The sequence below is a fragment of the Cnephaeus nilssonii genome (genome assembly GCF_951640355.1).
Source record: "Cnephaeus nilssonii genome assembly, chromosome: X".
Taxonomy (NCBI): Eukaryota; Metazoa; Chordata; class Mammalia; order Chiroptera; family Vespertilionidae; genus Cnephaeus; species Cnephaeus nilssonii.
The window spans coordinates 122,111,212-122,132,516 of NC_137071.1; the positions used below are offsets into that span (position 1 = coordinate 122,111,212).

Sequence of the window (21,305 nt, forward strand, 5' to 3'; positions counted from 1 at the left end):
CGGGGCCTCTCCGCCACTGGGGCCCACGGCTGCCTGAACCCGGGGCCTCTCAGCCACTGGGGCCCACGGCTGCCTGAGCCCCGGGCCTAAGCCTCTCAGCCACTGGGGCCCACGGCTGCCTGAGCCTCGGGCCTGGGCCTCTCAGCCACTGGGGCCCACGGCTGCCTGAGCCCCAGGCCTCCCAGCCACTGGGGCCCACGGCTGCCTGAGCCCCGTGCCTCTCAGCCACTGGGGCCCACGGCTGCCTGAGCCCCGTGCCTCTCAGCCACTGGGGCCCACGGCTGCCTGAGCCCCGTGCCTCTCAGCCACTGGGGCCCACGGCTGCCTGAGCCCCGGGCCTCTCAGCCACTGGGGCCCACGGCTGCCTGAGCCCCGGGCCTCTCAGCCACTGGGGCCCACGGCTGCCTGAGCCCCGGGCCTCTCAGCCACTGGGGCCCACGGCTGCCTGGGCACCGGGCCTCTCAGCCACTGGGGCCCGCGGCTGCCTGAGCCCCAGGCCTGGGCCTCTCAGCCACTGGGGCCCACGGCTGCCTGAGCCCCGGGCCTGGGCCTCTCAGCCACTGGGGCCCACGGCTGCCTGAGCCCCGGGCCTCTCAGCCACTGGGGCCCACGGCTGCCTGAGCCCCGGGCCTCTCAGCCACTGGGGCCCACGGCTGCCTGAGCCCCGGGCCTCTCAGCCACTGGGGCCCACGGCTGCCTGAGCCCCGGGCCTCTCAGGCACTGGGGCCCACGGCTGCCTGGGCACCGGGCCTCTCAGCCACTGGGGCCCGCGGCAGCCTGAGCCCCAGGCCTGGGCCTCTCAGCCACTGGGGCCCACGGCTGCCTGAGCCCCGGGCCTGGGCCTCTCAGCCACTGGGGCCCACGGCTGCCTGAGCCCCGGGCCTCTCAGCCACTGGGGCCCACGGCTGCCTGAGCCCCGGGCCTCTCAGCCACTGGGGCCCACGGCTGCCTGAGCCCCGGGCCTCTCAGCCACTGGGGCCCACGGCTGCCTGAGCCCCGGGCCTCTCAGCCACTGGGGCCCACGGCTGCCTGAGCCCCGGGCCTCTCAGCCACTGGGGCCCACGTTTGCCTGAGCCCCGGGCCTCTCAGCCACTGGGGCCCACGGCTGCCTGAGCCCCGGGCCTCGCAGCCACTGGGGCCCACGACTGCCTGAGCCCCGGGCCTAAGCCTCTCAGCCACTGGGGCCCATGGCTGCCTGAGCCCCGGGCCTCGCAGCCACTGAGGCCCACGACTGTGTGAACCCGGGGCCTCTCCGCCACTGGGGCCCACGGCTGCCTGAGTCCCGGGCCTCTCAGCCACTGGGGCCCACGACTGCCTGAGCCCCGGGCCCTCAGCCACTGGGGCCCACGGCTGCCTGAGCCTCGTGCCTGGGCCTCTCAGCCACTGGGGCCCACGGCTGCCTGAGCCCCAGGCCTCCCAGCCACTGGGGCCCACGGCTGCCTGAGCCCCGGGACTCTCAGCCACTGGGGCCCACGGCTGCCTGAACCCCGGGCCTCTCTGCCACTGGGGCCCACGGCTGCCTGAGCCCCGGGTGCGGGCCTCTCAGCCACTGGGGCCCACGGCTGCCTGAGCCCCGGGCCCGGGCCTCTTAACCACTGGGGCCCACGGCTGCCTGAGCCCCGGGCCTTGCAGCTGCCAGGACCCACGGCTGCCTGAGCCCCGGGCCTCTCAGCCACTGGGGCCCACGGCTGCCTGAGCCCCGGGCCTCTCAGCCACTGGGGCCCACCGCTGCCTGAACCCCGGGCCTCTCAGCCACTGGGGCCGAAGGCTGCCTGAGCCCCGGGCAAGGGCCTCTCAGCCACTGGGGCCCACGGCTGCCTGAGCCCCGGGCCTCTCAGCCACTGGGGCCCACGGCTGCCTGAGCCCCGGGCCTCTCAGCCACTGGGGCCCACGGCCGCCTGAGCCCCGGACCCGGGCCTCTCAGCCACTGGGGCCCACGGCTGCCTGAGCCCCGGGCCTCACAGCCACTGAGGCCCACGGCTGCCTGAGCCCCGGGCCTCCGCCTCTCAGCCACTGGGGCCCACGGCTGCCTGAGCCCCGGGCCTGCGCCTCTCAGCCACTGGGGCCCACGGCTGCCTGAGCCCCGGGCCTCTCAGCCACTGGGGCCCACGGCTGCCTGAGCGCCGGGCCTCTCAGCCACTGGGGCCCACGGCTGCCTATGCCCCGGGCCTCGCAGCCACTGGGGCCCACGACTGCCTGAGCCCCGGGCCTAAGCCTCTCAGCCACTGGGGCCCATGGCTGCCTGAGCCCCGGGCCTCGCAGCCACTGGGGCCCACGACTGTCTGAACCCGGGGCCTCTCAGCCACTGGGGCCGAAGGCTGCCTGAGCCCCGGGCCCGGGCTTCTCAGCCACTGGGGCCCACGGCTGCCTGAGCCCCGGGCCTCTCAGCCACTGGGGCCCACGGCTGCCTGAGCCCCGGGCCTCTCAGCCACTGGGGCCCACGGCTGCCTGAGCGCCGGGCCTCTCAGCCACTGGGGCCCACGGCTGCCTATTCCCCGGGCCTCGCAGCCACTGGGGCCCACGACTGCCTGAGCCCCGGGCCTAAGCCTCTCAGCCACTGGGGCCCATGGCTGTCTGAGCCCCGGGCCTCGCAGCCACTGGGGCCCACGACTGTCTGAACCCGGGGCCTCTCAGCCACTGGGGCCGAAGGCTGCCTGAGCCCCGGGCCCGGGCCTCTCAGCCACTGGGGCCCACGGCTGCCTGAGCCCCGGGCCTCTCAGCCACTGGGGCCCACGGCTGCCTGAGCCCTGGGCCTCTCAGCCACTGGGGCCCACGGCTGCCTGAGCCCCGGGCCTCGTAGCCACTGGGGCCCACGACTGCCTGAGCCCCGGGCCTAAGCCTCTCAGCCACTGGGGCCCATGGCTGCCTGAGCCCCGGGCCTCGCAGCCACTGAGGCCCACGACTGTGTGAACCCGGGGCCTCTCCGCCACTGGGGCCCACGGCTGCCTGAGCCCCGGGCCTCTCAGCCACTGGGGCCCACGGCTGCCTGAGCCCCGGGCCTGCGCCTCTCAGCCACTGGGGCCCACGGCTGCCTGAGCCCCGGGCCTCTCAGCCACTGGGGCCCACGGCTGCCTGAGCCCCGGGTGCGGGCCTCTCAGCCACTGGGGCCCACGGCTGCCTGAGCCCCGGGCCCGGGCCTCTTAACCACTGGGGCCCACGGCTGCCTGAGCCCCGGGCCTTGCAGCTGCCAGGACCCACGGCTGCCTGAGCCCCGGGCCTCTCAGCCACTGGGGCCCACAGCTGCCTGAGCCCCGGGCCTCTCAGCCACTGGGGCCCACCGCTGCCTGAACCCCGGGCCTCTCAGCCACTGGGGCCGAAGGCTGCCTGAGCCCCGGGCAAGGGCCTCTCAGCCACTGGGGCCCACGGCTGCCTGAGCCCCGGGCCTCGCAGCCACTGGGGCCCACGACTGCCTGAGCCCCGGGCCTAAGCCTCTCAGCCACTGGGGCCCATGGCTGCCTGAGCCCCGGGCCTCGCAGCCACTGAGGCCCACGACTGTGTGAACCCGGGGCCTCTCCGCCACTGGGGCCCACGGCTGCCTGAACCCGGGGCCTCTCAGCCACTGGGGCCCACGGCTGCCTGAGCCCCGGGCCTAAGCCTCTCAGCCACTGGGGCCCACGGCTGCCTGAGCCTCGGGCCTGGGCCTCTCAGCCACTGGGGCCCACGGCTGCCTGAGCCCGAGGCCTCCCAGCCACTGGGGCCCACGGCTGCCTGAGCCCCGTGCCTCTCAGCCACTGGGGCCCACGGCTGCCTGAGCCCCGTGCCTCTCAGCCACTGGGGCCCACGGCTGCCTGAGCCCCGTGCCTCTCAGCCACTGGGGCCCACGGCTGCCTGAGCCCCGGGCCTCTCAGCCACTGGGGCCCACGGCTGCCTGAGCCCCGGGCCTCTCAGCCACTGGGTCCCACGGCTGCCTGAGCCCCGGGCCTCTCAGCCACTGGGGCCCACGGCTGCCTGGGCACCGGGCCTCTCAGCCACTGGGGCCCGCGGCTGCCTGAGCCCCAGGCCTGGGCCTCTCAGCCACTGGGGCCCACGGCTGCCTGAGCCCCGGGCCTGGGCCTCTCAGCCACTGGGGCCCACGGCTGCCTGAGCCCCGGGCCTCTCAGCCACTGGGGCCCACGGCTGCCTGAGCCCCGGGCCTCTCAGCCACTGGGGCCCACGGCTGCCTGAGCCCCGGGCCTCTCAGCCACTGGGGCCCACGGCTGCCTGAGCCCCGGGCCTCTCAGGCACTGGGGCCCACGGCTGCCTGGGCACCGGGCCTCTCAGCCACTGGGGCCCGCGGCAGCCTGAGCCCCAGGCCTGGGCCTCTCAGCCACTGGGGCCCACGGCTGCCTGAGCCCCGGGCCTGGGCCTCTCAGCCACTGGGGCCCACGGCTGCCTGAGCCCCGGGCCTCTCAGCCACTGGGGCCCACGGCTGCCTGAGCCCCGGGCCTCTCAGCCACTGGGGCCCACGGCTGCCTGAGCCCCGGGCCTCTCAGCCACTGGGGCCCACGGCTGCCTGAGCCCCGGGCCTCTCAGCCACTGGGGCCCACGGCTGCCTGAGCCCCGGGCCTCTCAGCCACTGGGGCCCACGGCTGCCTGAGCCCCGGGCCTCTCAGCCACTGGGGCCCACGGCTGCCTGAGCCCCGGGCCTCGCAGCCACTGGGGCCCACGACTGCCTGAGCCCCGGGCCTAAGCCTCTCAGCCACTGGGGCCCATGGCTGCCTGAGCCCCGGGCCTCGCAGCCACTGAGGCCCACGACTGTGTGAACCCGGGGCCTCTCCGCCACTGGGGCCCACGGCTGCCTGAGTCCCGGGCCTCTCAGCCACTGGGGCCCACGACTGCCTGAGCCCCGGGCCCTCAGCCACTGGGGCCCACGGCTGCCTGAGCCTCGTGCCTGGGCCTCTCAGCCACTGGGGCCCACGGCTGCCTGAGCCCCAGGCCTCCCAGCCACTGGGGCCCACGGCTGCCTGAGCCCCGGGACTCTCAGCCACTGGGGCCCACGGCTGCCTGAACCCCGGGCCTCTCTGCCACTGGGGCCCACGGCTGCCTGAGCCCCGGGTGCGGGCCTCTCAGCCACTGGGGCCCACGGCTGCCTGAGCCCCGGGCCCGGGCCTCTTAACCACTGGGGCCCACGGCTGCCTGAGCCCCGGGCCTTGCAGCTGCCAGGACCCACGGCTGCCTGAGCCCCGGGCCTCTCAGCCACTGGGGCCCACGGCTGCCTGAGCCCCGGGCCTCTCAGCCACTGGGGCCCACCGCTGCCTGAACCCCGGGCCTCTCAGCCACTGGGGCCGAAGGCTGCCTGAGCCCCGGGCAAGGGCCTCTCAGCCACTGGGGCCCACGGCTGCCTGAGCCCCGGGCCTCTCAGCCACTGGGGCCCACGGCTGCCTGAGCCCCGGGCCTCTCAGCCACTGGGGCCCACGGCCGCCTGAGCCCCGGACCCGGGCCTCTCAGCCACTGGGGCCCACGGCTGCCTGAGCCCCGGGCCTCTCAGCCACTGAGGCCCACGGCTGCCTGAGCCCCGGGCCTGCGCCTCTCAGCCACTGGGGCCCACGGCTGCCTGAGCCCCGGGCCTGCGCCTCTCAGCCACTGGGGCCCACGGCTGCCTGAGCCCCGGGCCTCTCAGCCACTGGGGCCCACGGCTGCCTGAGCGCCGGGCCTCTCAGCCACTGGGGCCCACGGCTGCCTATGCCCCGGGCCTCGCAGCCACTGGGGCCCACGACTGCCTGAGCCCCGGGCCTAAGCCTCTCAGCCACTGGGGCCCATGGCTGCCTGAGCCCCGGGCCTCGCAGCCACTGGGGCCCACGACTGTCTGAACCCGGGGCCTCTCAGCCACTGGGGCCGAAGGCTGCCTGAGCCCCGGGCCCGGGCCTCTCAGCCACTGGGGCCCACGGCTGCCTGAGCCCCGGGCCTCTCAGCCACTGGGGCCCACGGCTGCCTGAGCCCCGGGCCTCTCAGCCACTGGGGCCCACGGCTGCCTGAGCGCCGGGCCTCTCAGCCACTGGGGCCCACGGCTGCCTATGCCCCGGGCCTCGCAGCCACTGGGGCCCACGACTGCCTGAGCCCCGGGCCTAAGCCTCTCAGCCACTGGGGCCCATGGCTGTCTGAGCCCCGGGCCTCGCAGCCACTGGGGCCCACGACTGTCTGAACCCGGGGCCTCTCAGCCACTGGGGCCGAAGGCTGCCTGAGCCCCGGGCCCGGGCCTCTCAGCCACTGGGGCCCACGGCTGCCTGAGCCCCGGGCTTCTCAGCCACTGGGGCCCACGGCTGCCTGAGCCCCGGGCCTCGTAGCCACTGGGGCCCACGACTGCCTGAGCCCCGGGCCTAAGCCTCTCAGCCACTGGGGCCCATGGCTGCCTGAGCCCCGGGCCTCGCAGCCACTGAGGCCCACGACTGTGTGAACCCGGGGCCTCTCCGCCACTGGGGCCCACGGCTGCCTGAGCCCCGGGCCTCTCAGCCACTGGGGCCCACGGCTGCCTGAGCCCCGGGCCTGCGCCTCTCAGCCACTGGGGCCCACGGCTGCCTGAGCCCCGGGCCTCTCAGCCACTGGGGCCCACGGCTGCCTGAGCCCCGGGTGCGGGCCTCTCAGCCACTGGGGCCCACGGCAGCCTGAGCCCCGGGCCCGGGCCTCTTAACCACTGGGGCCCACGGCTGCCTGAGCCCTGGGCCTTGCAGCTGCCAGGACCCACGGCTGCCTGAGCCCCGGGCCTCTCAGCCACTGGGGCCCACGGCTGCCTGAGCCCCGGGCCTCTCAGCCACTGGGGCCCACCGCTGCCTGAACCCCGGGCCTCTCAGCCACTGGGGCCGAAGGCTGCCTGAGCCCCGGGCAAGGGCCTCTCAGCCACTGGGGCCCACGGCTGCCTGAGCCCCGGGCCTCTCAGCCACTGGGGCCCACGGCTGCCTATGCCCCGGGCCTCGCAGCCACTGGGGCCCACGACTGCCTGAGCCCCGGGCCTAAGCCTCTCAGCCACTGGGGCCCATGGCTGCCTGAGCCCCGGGCCTCGCAGCCACTGAGGCCCACGACTGTGTGATCCCGGGGCCTCTCAGCCACTGGGGCCGAAGGCTGCCTGAGCCCCGGGCCCGGGCCTCTCAGCCACTGGGGCCCACGGCTGCCTGAGCCCCGTGCCTCTCAGCCACTGGGGCCCACGGCTGCCTGAGCCCCGGGCCTCTCAGCCACTGGGGCCCACGGCTGCCTGAGCCCCGGGCCTCTCAGCCACTGGGGCCCACGGCTGCCTGAGCCCCGGGCCTCTCAGCCACTGGGGCCCACGGCTGCCTGGGCACCGGGCCTCTCAGCCACTGGGGCCCGCGGCTGCCTGAGCCCCAGGCCTGGGCCTCTCAGCCACTGGGGCCCACGGCTGCCTGAGCCCCGGGCCTGGGCCTCTCAGCCACTGGGGCCCACGGCTGCCTGAGCCCCGGGCCTCTCAGCCACTGGGGCCCACGGCTGCCTGAGCCCCGGGCCTCTCAGCCACTGGGGCCCACGGCTGCCTGAGCCCCGGGCCTCTCAGCCACTGGGGCCCACGGCTGCCTGAGCCCCAGGCCTCTCAGGCACTGGGGCCCACGGCTGCCTGGGCACCGGGCCTCTCAGCCACTGGGGCCCGCGGCAGCCTGAGCCCCAGGCCTGGGCCTCTCAGCCACTGGGGCCCACGGCTGCCTGAGCCCCGGGCCTGGGCCTCTCAGCCACTGGGGCCCACGGCTGCCTGAGCCCCGGGCCTCTCAGCCACTGGGGCCCACGGCTGCCTGAGCCCCGGGCCTCTCAGCCACTGGGGCCCACGGCTGCCTGAGCCCCGGGCCTCTCAGCCACTGGGGCCCACGGCTGCCTGAGCCCCGGGCCTCTCAGCCACTGGGGCCCACGGCTGCCTGAGCCCCGGGCCTCTCAGCCACTGGGGCCCACGGCTGCCTGAGCCCCGGGCCTCTCAGCCACTGGGGCCCACGGCTGCCTGAGCCCCGGGCCTCGCAGCCACTGGGGCCCACGACTGCCTGAGCCCCGGGCCTAAGCCTCTCAGCCACTGGGGCCCATGGCTGCCTGAGCCCCGGGCCTCGCAGCCACTGAGGCCCACGACTGTGTGAACCCGGGGCCTCTCCGCCACTGGGGCCCACGGCTGCCTGAGTCCCGGGCCTCTCAGCCACTGGGGCCCACGACTGCCTGAGCCCCGGGCCCTCAGCCACTGGGGCCCACGGCTGCCTGAGCCTCGTGCCTGGGCCTCTCAGCCACTGGGGCCCACGGCTGCCTGAGCCCCAGGCCTCCCAGCCACTGGGGCCCACGGCTGCCTGAGCCCCGGGACTCTCAGCCACTGGGGCCCACGACTGCCTGAACCCCGGGCCTCTCTGCCACTGGGGCCCACGGCTGCCTGAGCCCCGGGTGCGGGCCTCTCAGCCACTGGGGCCCACGGCTGCCTGAGCCCCGGGCCCGGGCCTCTTAACCACTGGGGCCCACGGCTGCCTGAGCCCCGGGCCTTGCAGCTGCCAGGACCCACGGCTGCCTGAGCCCCGGGCCTCTCAGCCACTGGGGCCCACGGCTGCCTGAGCCCCGGGCCTCTCAGCCACTGGGGCCCACCGCTGCCTGAACCCCGGGCCTCTCAGCCACTGGGGCCGAAGGCTGCCTGAGCCCCGGGCAAGGGCCTCTCAGCCACTGGGGCCCACGGCTGCCTGAGCCCCGGGCCTCTCAGCCACTGGGGCCCACGGCTGCCTGAGCCCCGGGCCTCTCAGCCACTGGGGCCCACGGCCGCCTGAGCCCCGGACCCGGGCCTCTCAGCCACTGGGGCCCACGGCTGCCTGAGCCCCGGGCCTCTCAGCCACTGAGGCCCACGGCTGCCTGAGCCCCGGGCCTGCGCCTCTCAGCCACTGGGGCCCACGGCTGCCTGAGCCCCGGGCCTGCGCCTCTCAGCCACTGGGGCCCACGGCTGCCTGAGCCCCGGGCCTCTCAGCCACTGGGGCCCACGGCTGCCTGAGCGCCGGGCCTCTCAGCCACTGGGGCCCACGGCTGCCTATGCCCCGGGCCTCGCAGCCACTGGGGCCCACGACTGCCTGAGCCCCGGGCCTAAGCCTCTCAGCCACTGGGGCCCATGGCTGCCTGAGCCCCGGGCCTCGCAGCCACTGGGGCCCACGACTGTCTGAACCCGGGGCCTCTCAGCCACTGGGGCCGAAGGCTGCCTGAGCCCCGGGCCCGGGCCTCTCAGCCACTGGGGCCCACGGCTGCCTGAGCCCCGGGCCTCTCAGCCACTGGGGCCCACGGCTGCCTGAGCCCCGGGCCTCTCAGCCACTGGGGCCCACGGCTGCCTGAGCGCCGGGCCTCTCAGCCACTGGGGCCCACGGCTGCCTATGCCCCGGGCCTCGCAGCCACTGGGGCCCACGACTGCCTGAGCCCCGGGCCTAAGCCTCTCAGCCACTGGGGCCCATGGCTGTCTGAGCCCCGGGCCTCGCAGCCACTGGGGCCCACGACTGTCTGAACCCGGGGCCTCTCAGCCACTGGGGCCGAAGGCTGCCTGAGCCCCGGGCCCGGGCCTCTCAGCCACTGGGGCCCACGGCTGCCTGAGCCCCGGGCCTCTCAGCCACTGGGGCCCACGGCTGCCTGAGCCCTGGGCCTCTCAGCCACTGGGGCCCACGGCTGCCTGAGCCCCGGGCCTCGTAGCCACTGGGGCCCACGACTGCCTGAGCCCCGGGCCTAAGCCTCTCAGCCACTGGGGCCCATGGCTGCCTGAGCCCCGGGCCTCGCAGCCACTGAGGCCCACGACTGTGTGAACCCGGGGCCTCTCCGCCACTGGGGCCCACGGCTGCCTGAGCCCCGGGCCTCTCAGCCACTGGGGCCCACGGCTGCCTGAGCCCCGGGCCTGCGCCTCTCAGCCACTGGGGCCCACGGCTGCCTGAGCCCCGGGCCTCTCAGCCACTGGGGCCCACGGCTGCCTGAGCGCCGGGCCTCTCAGCCACTGGGGCCCACGGCTGCCTATGCCCCGGGCCTCGCAGCCACTGGGGCCCACGACTGCCTGAGCCCCGGGCCTAAGCCTCTCAGCCACGGGGGCCCATGGCTGCCTGAGCCCCGGGCCTCGCAGCCACTGGGGCCCACGACTGTCTGAACCCGGGGCCTCTCAGCCACTGGGGCCGAAGGCTGCCTGAGCCCCGGGCCCGGGCCTCTCAGCCACTGGGGCCCACGGCTGCCTGAGCCCCGGGCCTCTCAGCCACTGGGGCCCACGGCTGCCTGAGCCCTGGGCCTCTCAGCCACTGGGGCCCACGGCTGCCTGAGCCCCGGGCCTCGTAGCCACTGGGGCCCACGACTGCCTGAGCCCCGGGCCTAAGCCTCTCAGCCACTGGGGCCCACGGCTGCCTGAGCCCCGGGCCTCGCAGCCACTGAGGCCCACGACTGTGTGAACCCGGGGCCTCTCAGCCACTGGGGCCGAAGGCTGCCTGAGCCCCGGGCCTAAGCCTCTCAGCCACTGGGGCCCACGGCTGCCTGAGCCCCGGGCCTAAGCCTCTCAGCCACTGGGGCCCACGGCTGCCTGAGCCTCGGGCCTGGGCCTCTCAGCCACTGGGGCCCACGGCTGCCTGAGCCCCAGGCCTCCCAGCCACTGGGGCCCACGGCTGCCTGAGCCCCGTGCCTCTCAGCCACTGGGGCCCACGGCTGCCTGAGCCCCGTGCCTCTCAGCCACTGGGGCCCACGGCTGCCTGAGCCCCGTGCCTCTCAGCCACTGGGGCCCACGGCTGCCTGAGCCCCGGGCCTCTCAGCCACTGGGGCCCACGGCTGCCTGAGCCCCGGGCCTCTCAGCCACTGGGGCCCACGGCTGCCTGAGCCCCGGGCCTCTCAGCCACTGGGGCCCACGGCTGCCTGGGCACCAGGCCTCTCAGCCACTGGGGCCCGCGGCTGCCTGAGCCCCACTCCTGGGCCTCTCAGCCACTGGGGCCCACGGCTGCCTGAGCCCCGGGCCTGGGCCTCTCAGCCACTGGGGCCCACGGCTGCCTGAGCCCCGGGCCTGGGCCTCTCAGCCACTGGGGCCCACGGCTGCCTGAGCCCCGGGCCTCTCAGCCACTGGGGCCCACGGCTGCCTGAGCCCCGGGCCTCTCAGCCACTGGGGCCCACGGCTGCCTGAGCCCCGGGCCTCTCAGCCACTGGGGCCCACGGCTGCCTGAGCCCCGGGCCTCTCAGCCACTGCGGCCCACTTGCCTGAGCCCCGGGCCTCTCAGCCACTGGGGCCCACGGCTGCCTGAGCCCCGGGCCTCTCAGCCACTGGGGCCCACGGCTGCCTGAGCCCCGGGCCTCTCAGCCACTGGGGCCCACGGCTGCCTGAGCCCCGGGCCTCTCAGCCACTGCGGCCCACTTGCCTGAGCCCCGGGCCTCTCAGCCACTGGGGCCCACGGCTGCCTGAGCCCCGGGCCTCTCAGCCACTGGGGCCCACGGCTGCCTGAGCCCCGGGCCTTGCAGCCGCTGTGGCTATTTCCAGGTGGATTTCCAGATTAGCATATTACCCTTTTATTAGTATAGATTAGGTTGTTCTTTTACATGAAGCCAAACACTAAAACTAGAGGTTTCAACTATGAGACATAGATCAAAACAACAGTGGCGGATAAACGCAAAATGAGTCTGATAAAGCTGAGAGGGCGCATCAAAGTGACTGTCCTTCCGCACTGCGGTCCACCTGGAATTACTATTTGTGCATGGCTGCACCGTGTGGTCAAGGTTCATTATTGTCTGCATGGACTTCCACCCAATGACCCAGCCCCCTTCATTGCAAAGGCCATCATTTCCCTGAGGCTCTTCAGTGTTCCCTCTGTCATGAAGGAAGTGCCTGTGCATGTGAGGGTCTTCACCTCAGCTTTGCTTTCTCTCCCATTGGTCCAGCCTACACCAATGCCACACTCTGGTGCAGAAAACATAAACTAGATTTCTAAAACAAATGGCAAGATTAAAAAAATAAAATAACAATAAATGCAATTGAAGCCCGGCTGGCATGGCTCAGTGGTTGAGCGTCAATCTATGAAGCAGATCACGGTTTGATTCCTGGTCAGGGTTCTGTCCCCAGGAGGCATGCAGGAGGCAGCCGATCAATGATTCTCATTATTGATGTTTCTATCTCTCTCCCTCTCCCTTCTTCTCTGAAATCAAAATATGTATACATATATATTTATATGTGTGTGTGTGTGTGAGTGTGTGTGTGTGTATACACTAGAGGCCCGATGCACAAAATTCGTGCAAGAGGAGGCCTTCCTTCCCCTGGCTGCTGGCACCGGCTTCCCTCCGGCACCCAGGAACCAGGCTTCCCTCACAGCCCCGGCTTCATCCGGAAAGACATCCGGTCTAATTAGCATATTACGCTTTTATTAATGTACTAGAGGTCCCGTGCATGAAATTTGTGCACTGGGGGTTAGGGGTGGGGGAGGGTCCCTCAGCCCGGCCTGTGCCCTCTCGCAGTCCGGGATCCCTCTCGCAGTCCAGGACCCCTGGCTCCTTACCACCCACCTGCTCGCTGCTCCTTACCTCTTGGCTCACTGCTCCTTAGCGCTGCCACAGAGACGGGAGAGGCTCCTGCCACCGCCGCTGTGCCAGCCAGCTGTGAGCCTGGCTCCTGGCTGAGCAGTGCTCCCCCTGTGAGAGCGCACTGACCACCAGGGGGCAGCTCCTGCATTGAGCATCTGCCCTTGGTGGTCAGTGCGCATCATAGTGACCAGTCGTTCCACTGGTCCTTCTGCAGTTCGGTTGATTTGCATATTAGGCTTTTATTATATAGGATTTGTGTGAGCTCTTATATGTTAAAGATACTAAGTATTTATCGAATATTTGCTGCAAATACATTTTTCCCACTTTGACTTTTAAAATCTAGGCTCATTAGCGATTTCTCCTGTAGCCACATGGATTCCTTTAGATGCCTGTTTTCTTCCTCATTGGAATTCTATGTTATTTTTATTGCTATAATTTCTTTTTTTTAAGAGTCTCTTATTCTTGGTGAGTTATATTTTCTTCTAGTTTGCAGCCATGGGACCATAATGGCTTCACCTCTAACTTTATTTTTTAAAATATGTTTTCATTTATTTGAGAGAGAGTGAGGAAGAAAGAGAGAAACATTGAGCCCACAATTGGGGCATGTGCCCTGACAGGGAACCTGACCAGCAACCTATTGGTATACAGAACAGATATCCAGGCCCGGGCCTCAGGCTTTTTACTCTTTTTATAAAAAATATATTTTATTGATTTTTTACAGAGAGGAAGGGAGAGGGATAGAGAATTAGAAACATCGATGGCCGAAACCGGTTTGGCTCAGTGGATAGAGCGTCGGCCTGCGGACTGAAAGGTCCCAGGTTCGATTCCGGTCAAGGGCATGTACCTTGGTTGCGGGCACATCCCCAGTAGGGGTTGTGCAAGAGGCAGCTGATCGATGTTTCTCTATCATCGATGTTTCTAACTCTCTATCCCTCTCTCTTCCTCTCTGTGAAAAATCAATAAAATAAAAAAAAATTAAAAAAAGAAACATCGATGGATGAGAGAGAATCATCGATCAGCTGCTTCCTGCACACCCCCTACTGGGGATGTGCCCGCAACCAAGGTACATGCCCTTGACCGGAATCGAACCTGGGACCCTTCAGTCCGCAGGCCAATGCTCTATCCACTGAGCCAAACCGGTCAGGGCAGGCTTTATACTCTTGGTTGTTAATGCTTATAAGAGTCAAAAGGTCCTTCACAGGTGGCTTATTATGCTAATGAGCTCATAGTTTCTGAAAGAGGCTGAAGATTCTCATTCAGGATTTTCACAGGACAGTGGCACCTCACAGAACCCCTACTTCTAGGAGACTCGCCACAGTAATAACAGAACAGCTGACACTGAATGGCCACTTAAAACAGGCCCCAGCTCTCTTCTAGGTGCTTCACCTGGTGACCTGGTTTGATCAACAACCCCAGGAGGCCGGCACTATTATTCCCAGCTTTCAGATGAGAAGACAAAGGCGCGGAGTGATTTGCGCAAGTGCAGGGCAGAGCCGGGAGGCACACGGAGTGGGGGCTGCTGGGGAACAGGTGTGCACACAGATGACGCAGGGAATCCCAGTGTGAGTGACAGCCGAGGCAGGACAGGACAGAGGCAGGACAGGACAGTGCCGGGAAGAGAGGGAGGCAGTGGGTATTGCCCCGGAGACATAGGGAGCACCTGCTGGGACCCAGCTGGACTCCTGACCCTCAGGGGTTTCACATTGCAGAGCCATCTTGCTCAGGAACCCGGAATCAGGAATCCGCGTTCTCCCAGGGGCCCCAGGATACGGAGCAGGCAATTTCCACACCTGCCTGCATGGCCAGTTAAACACTGGGGTTCCTAAGCCCAGTGAGGACAGGGGGCAGATAATCACAGTGACAACAGTGAGCGCTTAGAACCTGTCAAGCACCAGGCTGAGAGCCTTACGAGCATAATCTAATGCACACCCAGTAACATTCCATCGAGGCTGCTGCTATTATCATACCCATTTTATAGATGAAGAAACTGAGGCTCAGAGAGGTTACACAGGTCTAACTGGCAGCGTCTGTGTGACTCCAAAGTCACCACGTCCCTCTGCTGGGTGGGTGGCGTTGCTAAGTCCAGCTTTCCTCTCCCTCTTGCTCTGGGACACCTGATGATCAGCAGGGCTGAGCAGAGGAGGAGAGACCGGGCTCCGAGGGATCCAACAGGGGACCTGGCCGTTATTTCTCTAGAGCCCAGCGATAAAGAATCAATAAGGAAAAAGACTTGCCGTTTCCAGCGATCAGAGCCTGTGGGCCGGGGGAGGGACCAAGAGGTCGGCCATTCCCCCCCTCCCCCCCCCTCCACACACACACACTCACCGGCCTTTCCTTGATGCTGGTCGACCTCTGTGTGTGGGGTGATGGGGGGCGGGGCCCACCACCCACCCCGGGTCCCCCCAGTTCCTCATTCGCCATCGGGGATTGGAGCCTGAAAGCCAGAGGGAGGGACCGAGTGGTCCGAGAGGTCCTCCATTCCTCCGTTCCCACCCGCTTGCCGGCCCACCCCAACTGAGAGGCACCCTCTGTGTGAGTGGGGGGTGCTGGCGGGGTGGAGGCCTTGGCCTGGCATGGCCCAAGTCCCTTGCCACCCACCCCTGGTCCCCCATTTGCCATTGGGGGTTGGGAACTGCCGGCTAGGGACCGAGAGGTGGAGTGGTCGTTCTTGCTGCCACGCCCCAGCGGCCTGGGCCCCACAGATCACTCCTGCGGCCAGGGGCCCACTGTTCGGTCCTGCGAACCATCGTGATGGCCCTAGGCTATTATTAGTATAGAATATATATAATGCAATTGAAGATCAAACAAAATAAAGAAGCAGGAAGCTGTAAACGTAAGGAGGTGTCTGATAGAGTACAAGGACCATGGTATAAGGGGCCTGAGGTTCAAAGACCTTTTAGATTAGGTTTCACAGCCTGCTTTTCAGGTCAGCCTTGCGAGCCAACCTACTCTTCTTTGACTCAAGAGGTTGGTTTGAGCCCTAGCCGGTTTGGCTCAGTGGTTAGAGCATCAGCCTGCGAACTGAAAGGTCCCAGGTTCGGTTCCGGCCAAGGGCACATGCCCAGGTTGTGGGCTTGAGCCCCAGTAGGAGGTGTGCAGGAGGCAGCCGATCAATGATTCTCTCTCATCGTGGATGTTTCTGTCTCTCTCTCCTTCTTCCTTCCTCTCTGAAATCAATAAAAATATATTTTAAAAAAAAACAAAAAACAAAAAAAGAGAGCTTGGTTTGAGGTGTGTCAGGTAAAAGCATCCAGGTGGTCGGTCTCATACTACACCAAGGTGAGGAATTTTATGAGGCTTCTCTTCCTTTCTGTCAGCCAGGATTTCCTGGGCCTGTCCACTCTCTTGCCTTTGGCCCGTGTTCCCCAAATCTGAGCCCCCACTTCTCTGGTTGTCCCTGCCTTGCTTCGTGCCCTAGAGATGCCACTGAGCCAGCAGCACCCAGAGCTTCTCGGGGAAAAGGTAGGTGCTGGGGAGAGGAAGGCCAAGGGCCTTTTTTTAAAAAATATATATTTTATTGATTTTTTACAGAGAGGAAGGGAGAGGGAGAGAGATGGAGAAACATCGATGAGAGAGAAACATCGATCAGCTGCCTCCTGCACACCCCCTACTGGGGATGTGCCCGCAACCAAGGTACATGCCCTTGACCGGAATCGAACCTGGGACCCTTCAGTCCGCAGGCCAATGCTCTATCCACTGAGCCAAACCGGTTTCGGCGGCCAAGGGCCTTTTAACATCACTAATGAGGAAGGCCATGTTACACGTGGTATCAGGGAAGGCCCTTGACTTTATTGCCAGTTATATATTTTTTTAATTTGCAATTGTTTTTCTTGTTTCTTTTTTAAAAAAATATTTTTTATTTATTTATTTCAGAGAGGAATGGAGAGGGATAGAAACATCTATGATGAGAATCATTGATCGGCTGCCTTCTGCACACCCCCTACTGGGGATCAAACTCGCAACCCGGGCATGTGCCCTTGACCAGAATCAAACCTGGGACCCTTCAGTCACCAGGCTGATGCTCTATCCACTGAGCCAAACCAGCTAGGGCTGTTTTTTAAATTTATCTTTTTAAATTTAGTTTATTGTTTAAAGCTTTACCAATAGTAGTACATGTGTCTCCTTTTTTTCCCCATTGACCTTCCCCTGGCCTCCCCTCCCCCCCACCCCGCACATACCCTCCCGCCCCCCCCCCCCAGTGTCTTGCATTCATTGGTTATGCTTATATGCATGCATACAAGTCCTTTGGTTGATCTCTTACCTCCTCCCTCCCACCCTCCCCAGCCTCCCCACTGTAGTTTGATGGTCTGATCGATGCTTCTTTGCCTCTGTACCTATTTTTGTTCATCAGTTTATGTTGTTCATTATATTCCACAAATAAGTGAGATCATGTGGTATTTTTCTTTCTGGCGGGCTTATTTCGCTTAGCATAATGCTCTCCAGTTCCATCCATGCTGTTGCCAATGGTAAGAATTCCTTCTTTACAGCAGCATAGTATTCCATTGTGTAGATGTACCAGTTTTCTAATCCACTCATCTGCTGATGGTCATTTAGGCTGTTTCCAAATCTTAGCTATTGTAAATTGTGCTGCAATGAACATAGGGGTGCATATATCATTTCTGATTGTTTTCTTGGGATATATTCCCAAGAGTGGGATTACTGGGTCAAATGGAAGTTCCATTTTTAATTTTTTGAGGAAACTCCATACTGTTTTTCGCAGTGGCTGCACCAGTCTTCATTCCCACCAGCAATGAAGGAGGGTTCCTTTTTCTCTCCTCATCCTAATTTATTATTGTTGAAAGTATCACACATGTCCCACCCCCCACCCCCCCGCTTGACTCTCTCCACCCCACACCCACCCTTTATTGCCAATTATCGAAGCTTGTGTCTGATGAAGAAAAAAGATGTCAAGCCCTAACTGGTTTGGCTCAGTGGATAGAGTGTCGGCCTGTGAACTGAAGGGTCCCAGGTTCAATTCCAGTCAAGGGCATGTACCTTGGTTGCAGGCACATACCCAGTAGGGGGTGTGCAGGAGGCAGCTGATCGATGTTTCTCTCTCATCAATGTTTCTAACTCTCTATTCCTCTCCCTTCCTCTCTGTAAAAAAATAATAAAATATATTAAAAGAAAAAAGATGTCAAGCTATGGTTTGGCTGAACCCAGCCAACACGGCTCAGTGGTTGAGCATTGAGCTATGCACCAGGAGGTCTCGGTTCGATTCCAAGTCAGGGCACAGGCCCTGGTTGTGGGCTCCATGCCCAGTGTGGGCGTGCAAGAGGCAGCTGATCAATGATTCTCTCTCATCATTGGTGTTTCTATTTCTCCCTCTTCCTTTCTCTCTGAAATCAATTAAAAAAATTTTTTTAAGACATGGTTTGGCTGAGCAGAAGCAGTACTCATTACAGCCACCTGCTCAACTGCTTGCAGTGAAATAGCACGGATGTCGGTCATTCCACGTGAGTTCGTTGTTAAGTCTGTTGCAATTGAAAACAGCAATGAAGTCTATGTTCACATACTCAGCTTTCAAAACATGTTCTATGTTTATACTGAGTGCCATCACTATAAACAAGTAAGGAACTTAAGTCATGATTCCTCCTTACAAAACTTTTATTAATGCCAGAAATGAAATAGTAAAAACACAATGGATTTTTTTTTAACATCAGTATAATCGTGGGTACAAAGATGGCATGAATGGGGACTGAGGAGGCCTTGAGAAGAGAAAGCAGGCCTGTGGGGAGCCTTCAGTCTCAAGTCAGACCTAAAGGTGTCGATTCAGTTGATCCTTGCTCCACCGACGGACTCCCACAGTCTCACTCCATGCCTTTGTAGCGGGCTGTGTGCTGGGCCTCAGGGCTCGTCCCTCCTCAAGAAAAACTTATCTCCCAAAGTCCTTAGGGACTTGTAGGCTTGGGACCCTTCACAAGTCCCGATCCGGAGGAATTTCCTAACAAAACAATATGGAAGGAAACAAACAAGGAACTGCGGGGAAAAATGTGGGGTTAATTGCTGCACTGTCCTGTTCCGTTGATTCCCAAGTCTTCTAGAAGGAGCACCCTGCCCAGTGTACAGGCGTGCCGTGTGCACTGGACTCGGGATGGAATCTGGGATGGTTTCTGTCAAAAAAAAATCTCAGAGGTCACAGTTTGATTCCTAGTCAGGGCACATGTCTGGGTTGTGGGCTCAATTCACCAGTAGGGGGCAGCTGATCAATGATTCTCTCTCATCACTGATGTTTATTTCTCTCTCCCTCTCCCTTCCTGTCTGAAGTCAATAAAAATATAAAAATTAGCCTGCTACATTTGGTTAAATGTTTCATGAACTCAGCCCTAATGCCTTGGCAGGGCCAGACCAAATGATTTAGCGGGCCTTATAAGGTCCGCGGGCCGGATGTTCCCCACCCCTGCTCTATGGGAACTGGCAATCAGCAGCCCGGGATTCTTGCCTGAAGCTCTGTGACTCTTTGCAAGTCACAGAGAAGGAGGCGGCTCTTCACAGGCTCCAGCCTCCCTGTGTGATGATGTGGAGCTGGCCACGGGGTGAGAGGAGCCCTCTTGTTTGGGCTCACTAAGGACTCGACTCGGCAGGCCCAGCTGGCGTGGCTCAGTGGTTGAGTGTTGACCTGTGAACCAGGAGGCCATGGTTCCATTCCCAGTCAGGGCACATGCCCAGGTTGCAGGCTCGATCCCCAGTGTGGAGTGTGCAGGAGGCAGCCGATCAATGATTCTTTCTCATCAGTGATGTTTCTATCTCTCTCTCCCTCTCCCTTCCTCTCTGAAATCAATTTTAAAAAAATAAAAAAAATAAAAACTTGGCACTTCCCCCCACCTTGCTCAAGAAAATGATGTTACCAGGTCCTGCTGCTTTTAACATCAAAATGACTTCCTTTATGATCTAAACAAACAAGACTTTGGCATTTACTTACCGGCAGGGCATTCTGAAACCCCGAAACCACGCAGCAAAGCCTACAGCTGCCCTGCGTAACCCTGACTGTCATAGACCTGGCCTGCCTATTGGATCCAGCCTCATACAGAGGACACAGTGTCGGTGAAAATGTGGCAGAGACTGCTTCGTTCCCAGTTGTTCCGATCTGTCTTCTGGCCACAGGTGCTCGGAGGGATGAGGAAGGGGCATTAAGTAAAGCTCCATGCGCGAGTGTGACTTCCGTCCGAGTGCCCTGAACCTCAGTACCCCATAAAGCAGAGGGGAAAACTAGCCAGGAAACGTGAGGATGCAGCTCACTGTTTTTGTTTGTTTGTGTTTTTTTTCCTAATCATAACTCTATCACTGAAAAGCATAAGATAGTCAGGGACAAGTTGTGCCTTCCCAAGCTGGCAAAAAATTCTTCCACCAGCATTAGCCAGCTTACGGGAAACACATCGCAAGGGGACCGTGCAGTCCAAGAATGGATTTTGCACTGGTCGTCAGGAGGTATTTCTCATGGTAATTACTGCTTATGTGAGAGTTCCGCATCTGAAACCCTGGCTGGACACACATACCTTTCAAGTATAAAAGCACCTGCTCAAAAGCCTATGAAAGAAAGAGGAGATGATGACTCATCTCAGGTCCTGTGCACCAAACTGATCAATTTCATCAAAATCCGCAGAGTCGCCCTCGCTGGTTTGGCTCAGTGGCTAGAGCGTTGGCCTACAGACTGAAGGGTCCCAGGTTCCATTCCAATCAAGGGCACATGCCCAGGTTGCAGGCTTGATCCCCAGTGTGGAGTGTGCAGGAGGCAGCCGATCAATGATTCTCTCTCATCATGGATGTTTCTGTATCTCTCTCTCCCCTCTCCTTTCCTCTCTGAAATCAATATATGGTTTGTTTGTTTTTAAATCCGCGGAGTCAGTGTGAGATGGTAGAATGAACCTGCAATGGGCAGCCTGGCCAACTCTATTTAAACCCGACTCTGTGTCTCGGCTCCATGAGTGATCGTGGGCAAAGTGCGCCCTCCTCTGGTCCTCGTTTGCTTTTCTTCAAGTGGGAGCAACAATTTCTACCAACGGGAGCTTCCGGGGTCTTTTAGGGGGAGAGGCGATGATACACGTGAAAACGTGCCGGAAACAGGTCAACAGCAACGGAATACCGGGCCACAGGTAGCTGCTTAAACCATGACATCCTCAGAGCCACTGCTGTCATCTGATATGGCCACCGCAGAGCCCAGGAATCGTTGCCTCGTCACTTCAATTGTCTTTCTTTGGGGGATAACAATGATCTATCTGCTGGAGTCTATGGAGGGAGGAGTGCAGATTCTCCCACCATTGCTGGCTTGATCTCTTCAGCTGTGTCCTCGGGAGCTAGGACACGATGGCCTCCAGGGGCTTCTCTGCTGGGAAAATGTATCATTTCAGGGGAAGCATGGGAGAGAGAGGTCCATTTCAGGTACTGGAGTCAAAGGGTGTCTTCCTGTCAGTTAGGAATACTGGCTTCGATCTGCACTCCAAATCCTCCAGCGGAGGGATTTGTCACCAAACTCTGGGAAAATAGTCTCTCGGGTTTTGTTTCGATTGTTCCTACCCTGTTTGAATGAATGAAGTTTTCTCCATCCCAGTCCACGGCCGTGCAATCCTCCATCTCCGCCTCTTGTGACTGTAGAGCCAGCTCTTAGCATCCCTGAGGCTCCGGGCATGGGCCGGTGTGGCCAGAGGAGGAAACTTCTGCGACAGGTGGTGGCGTGTGGAGGGGCTGGACTCCATCCCAGCCCCCTCCGGGAGGACGCTGCTTCCTTCTTCTACCCGTCGAATGTACACAAACAGATCCTTGTCTCCCACGGGTTCTTGCCAAGCCCACGGACGTTACACATTCTCTCTGCATCGCGACCTGTGTGGAACATCGGTGTGATTGTAGGGAAAACCCTCAAAGCCAGCCCCACG

General features: G+C 63.7%; 1 protein-coding gene across 1 annotated transcript in view; it reads right to left on the reverse strand.

Annotated features, from left to right (window-relative positions):
• Positions 1-18,113: 18,113 nt before the first annotated feature.
• GAB3 (GRB2 associated binding protein 3) overlaps positions 18,114-21,305 on the reverse strand; it is a gene marked incomplete at its 5' end in the record, with an annotated part of 32,933 nt that continues 29,741 nt past the window's right edge. Inside the window, one exon of the mRNA XM_079764638.1 lies at positions 18,114-21,252. Coding sequence (XP_079620764.1) covers positions 21,228-21,252 — 25 coding nt within the window. The 3' untranslated portion in view covers positions 18,114-21,227. The remainder of the gene's footprint in view (positions 21,253-21,305) is intronic.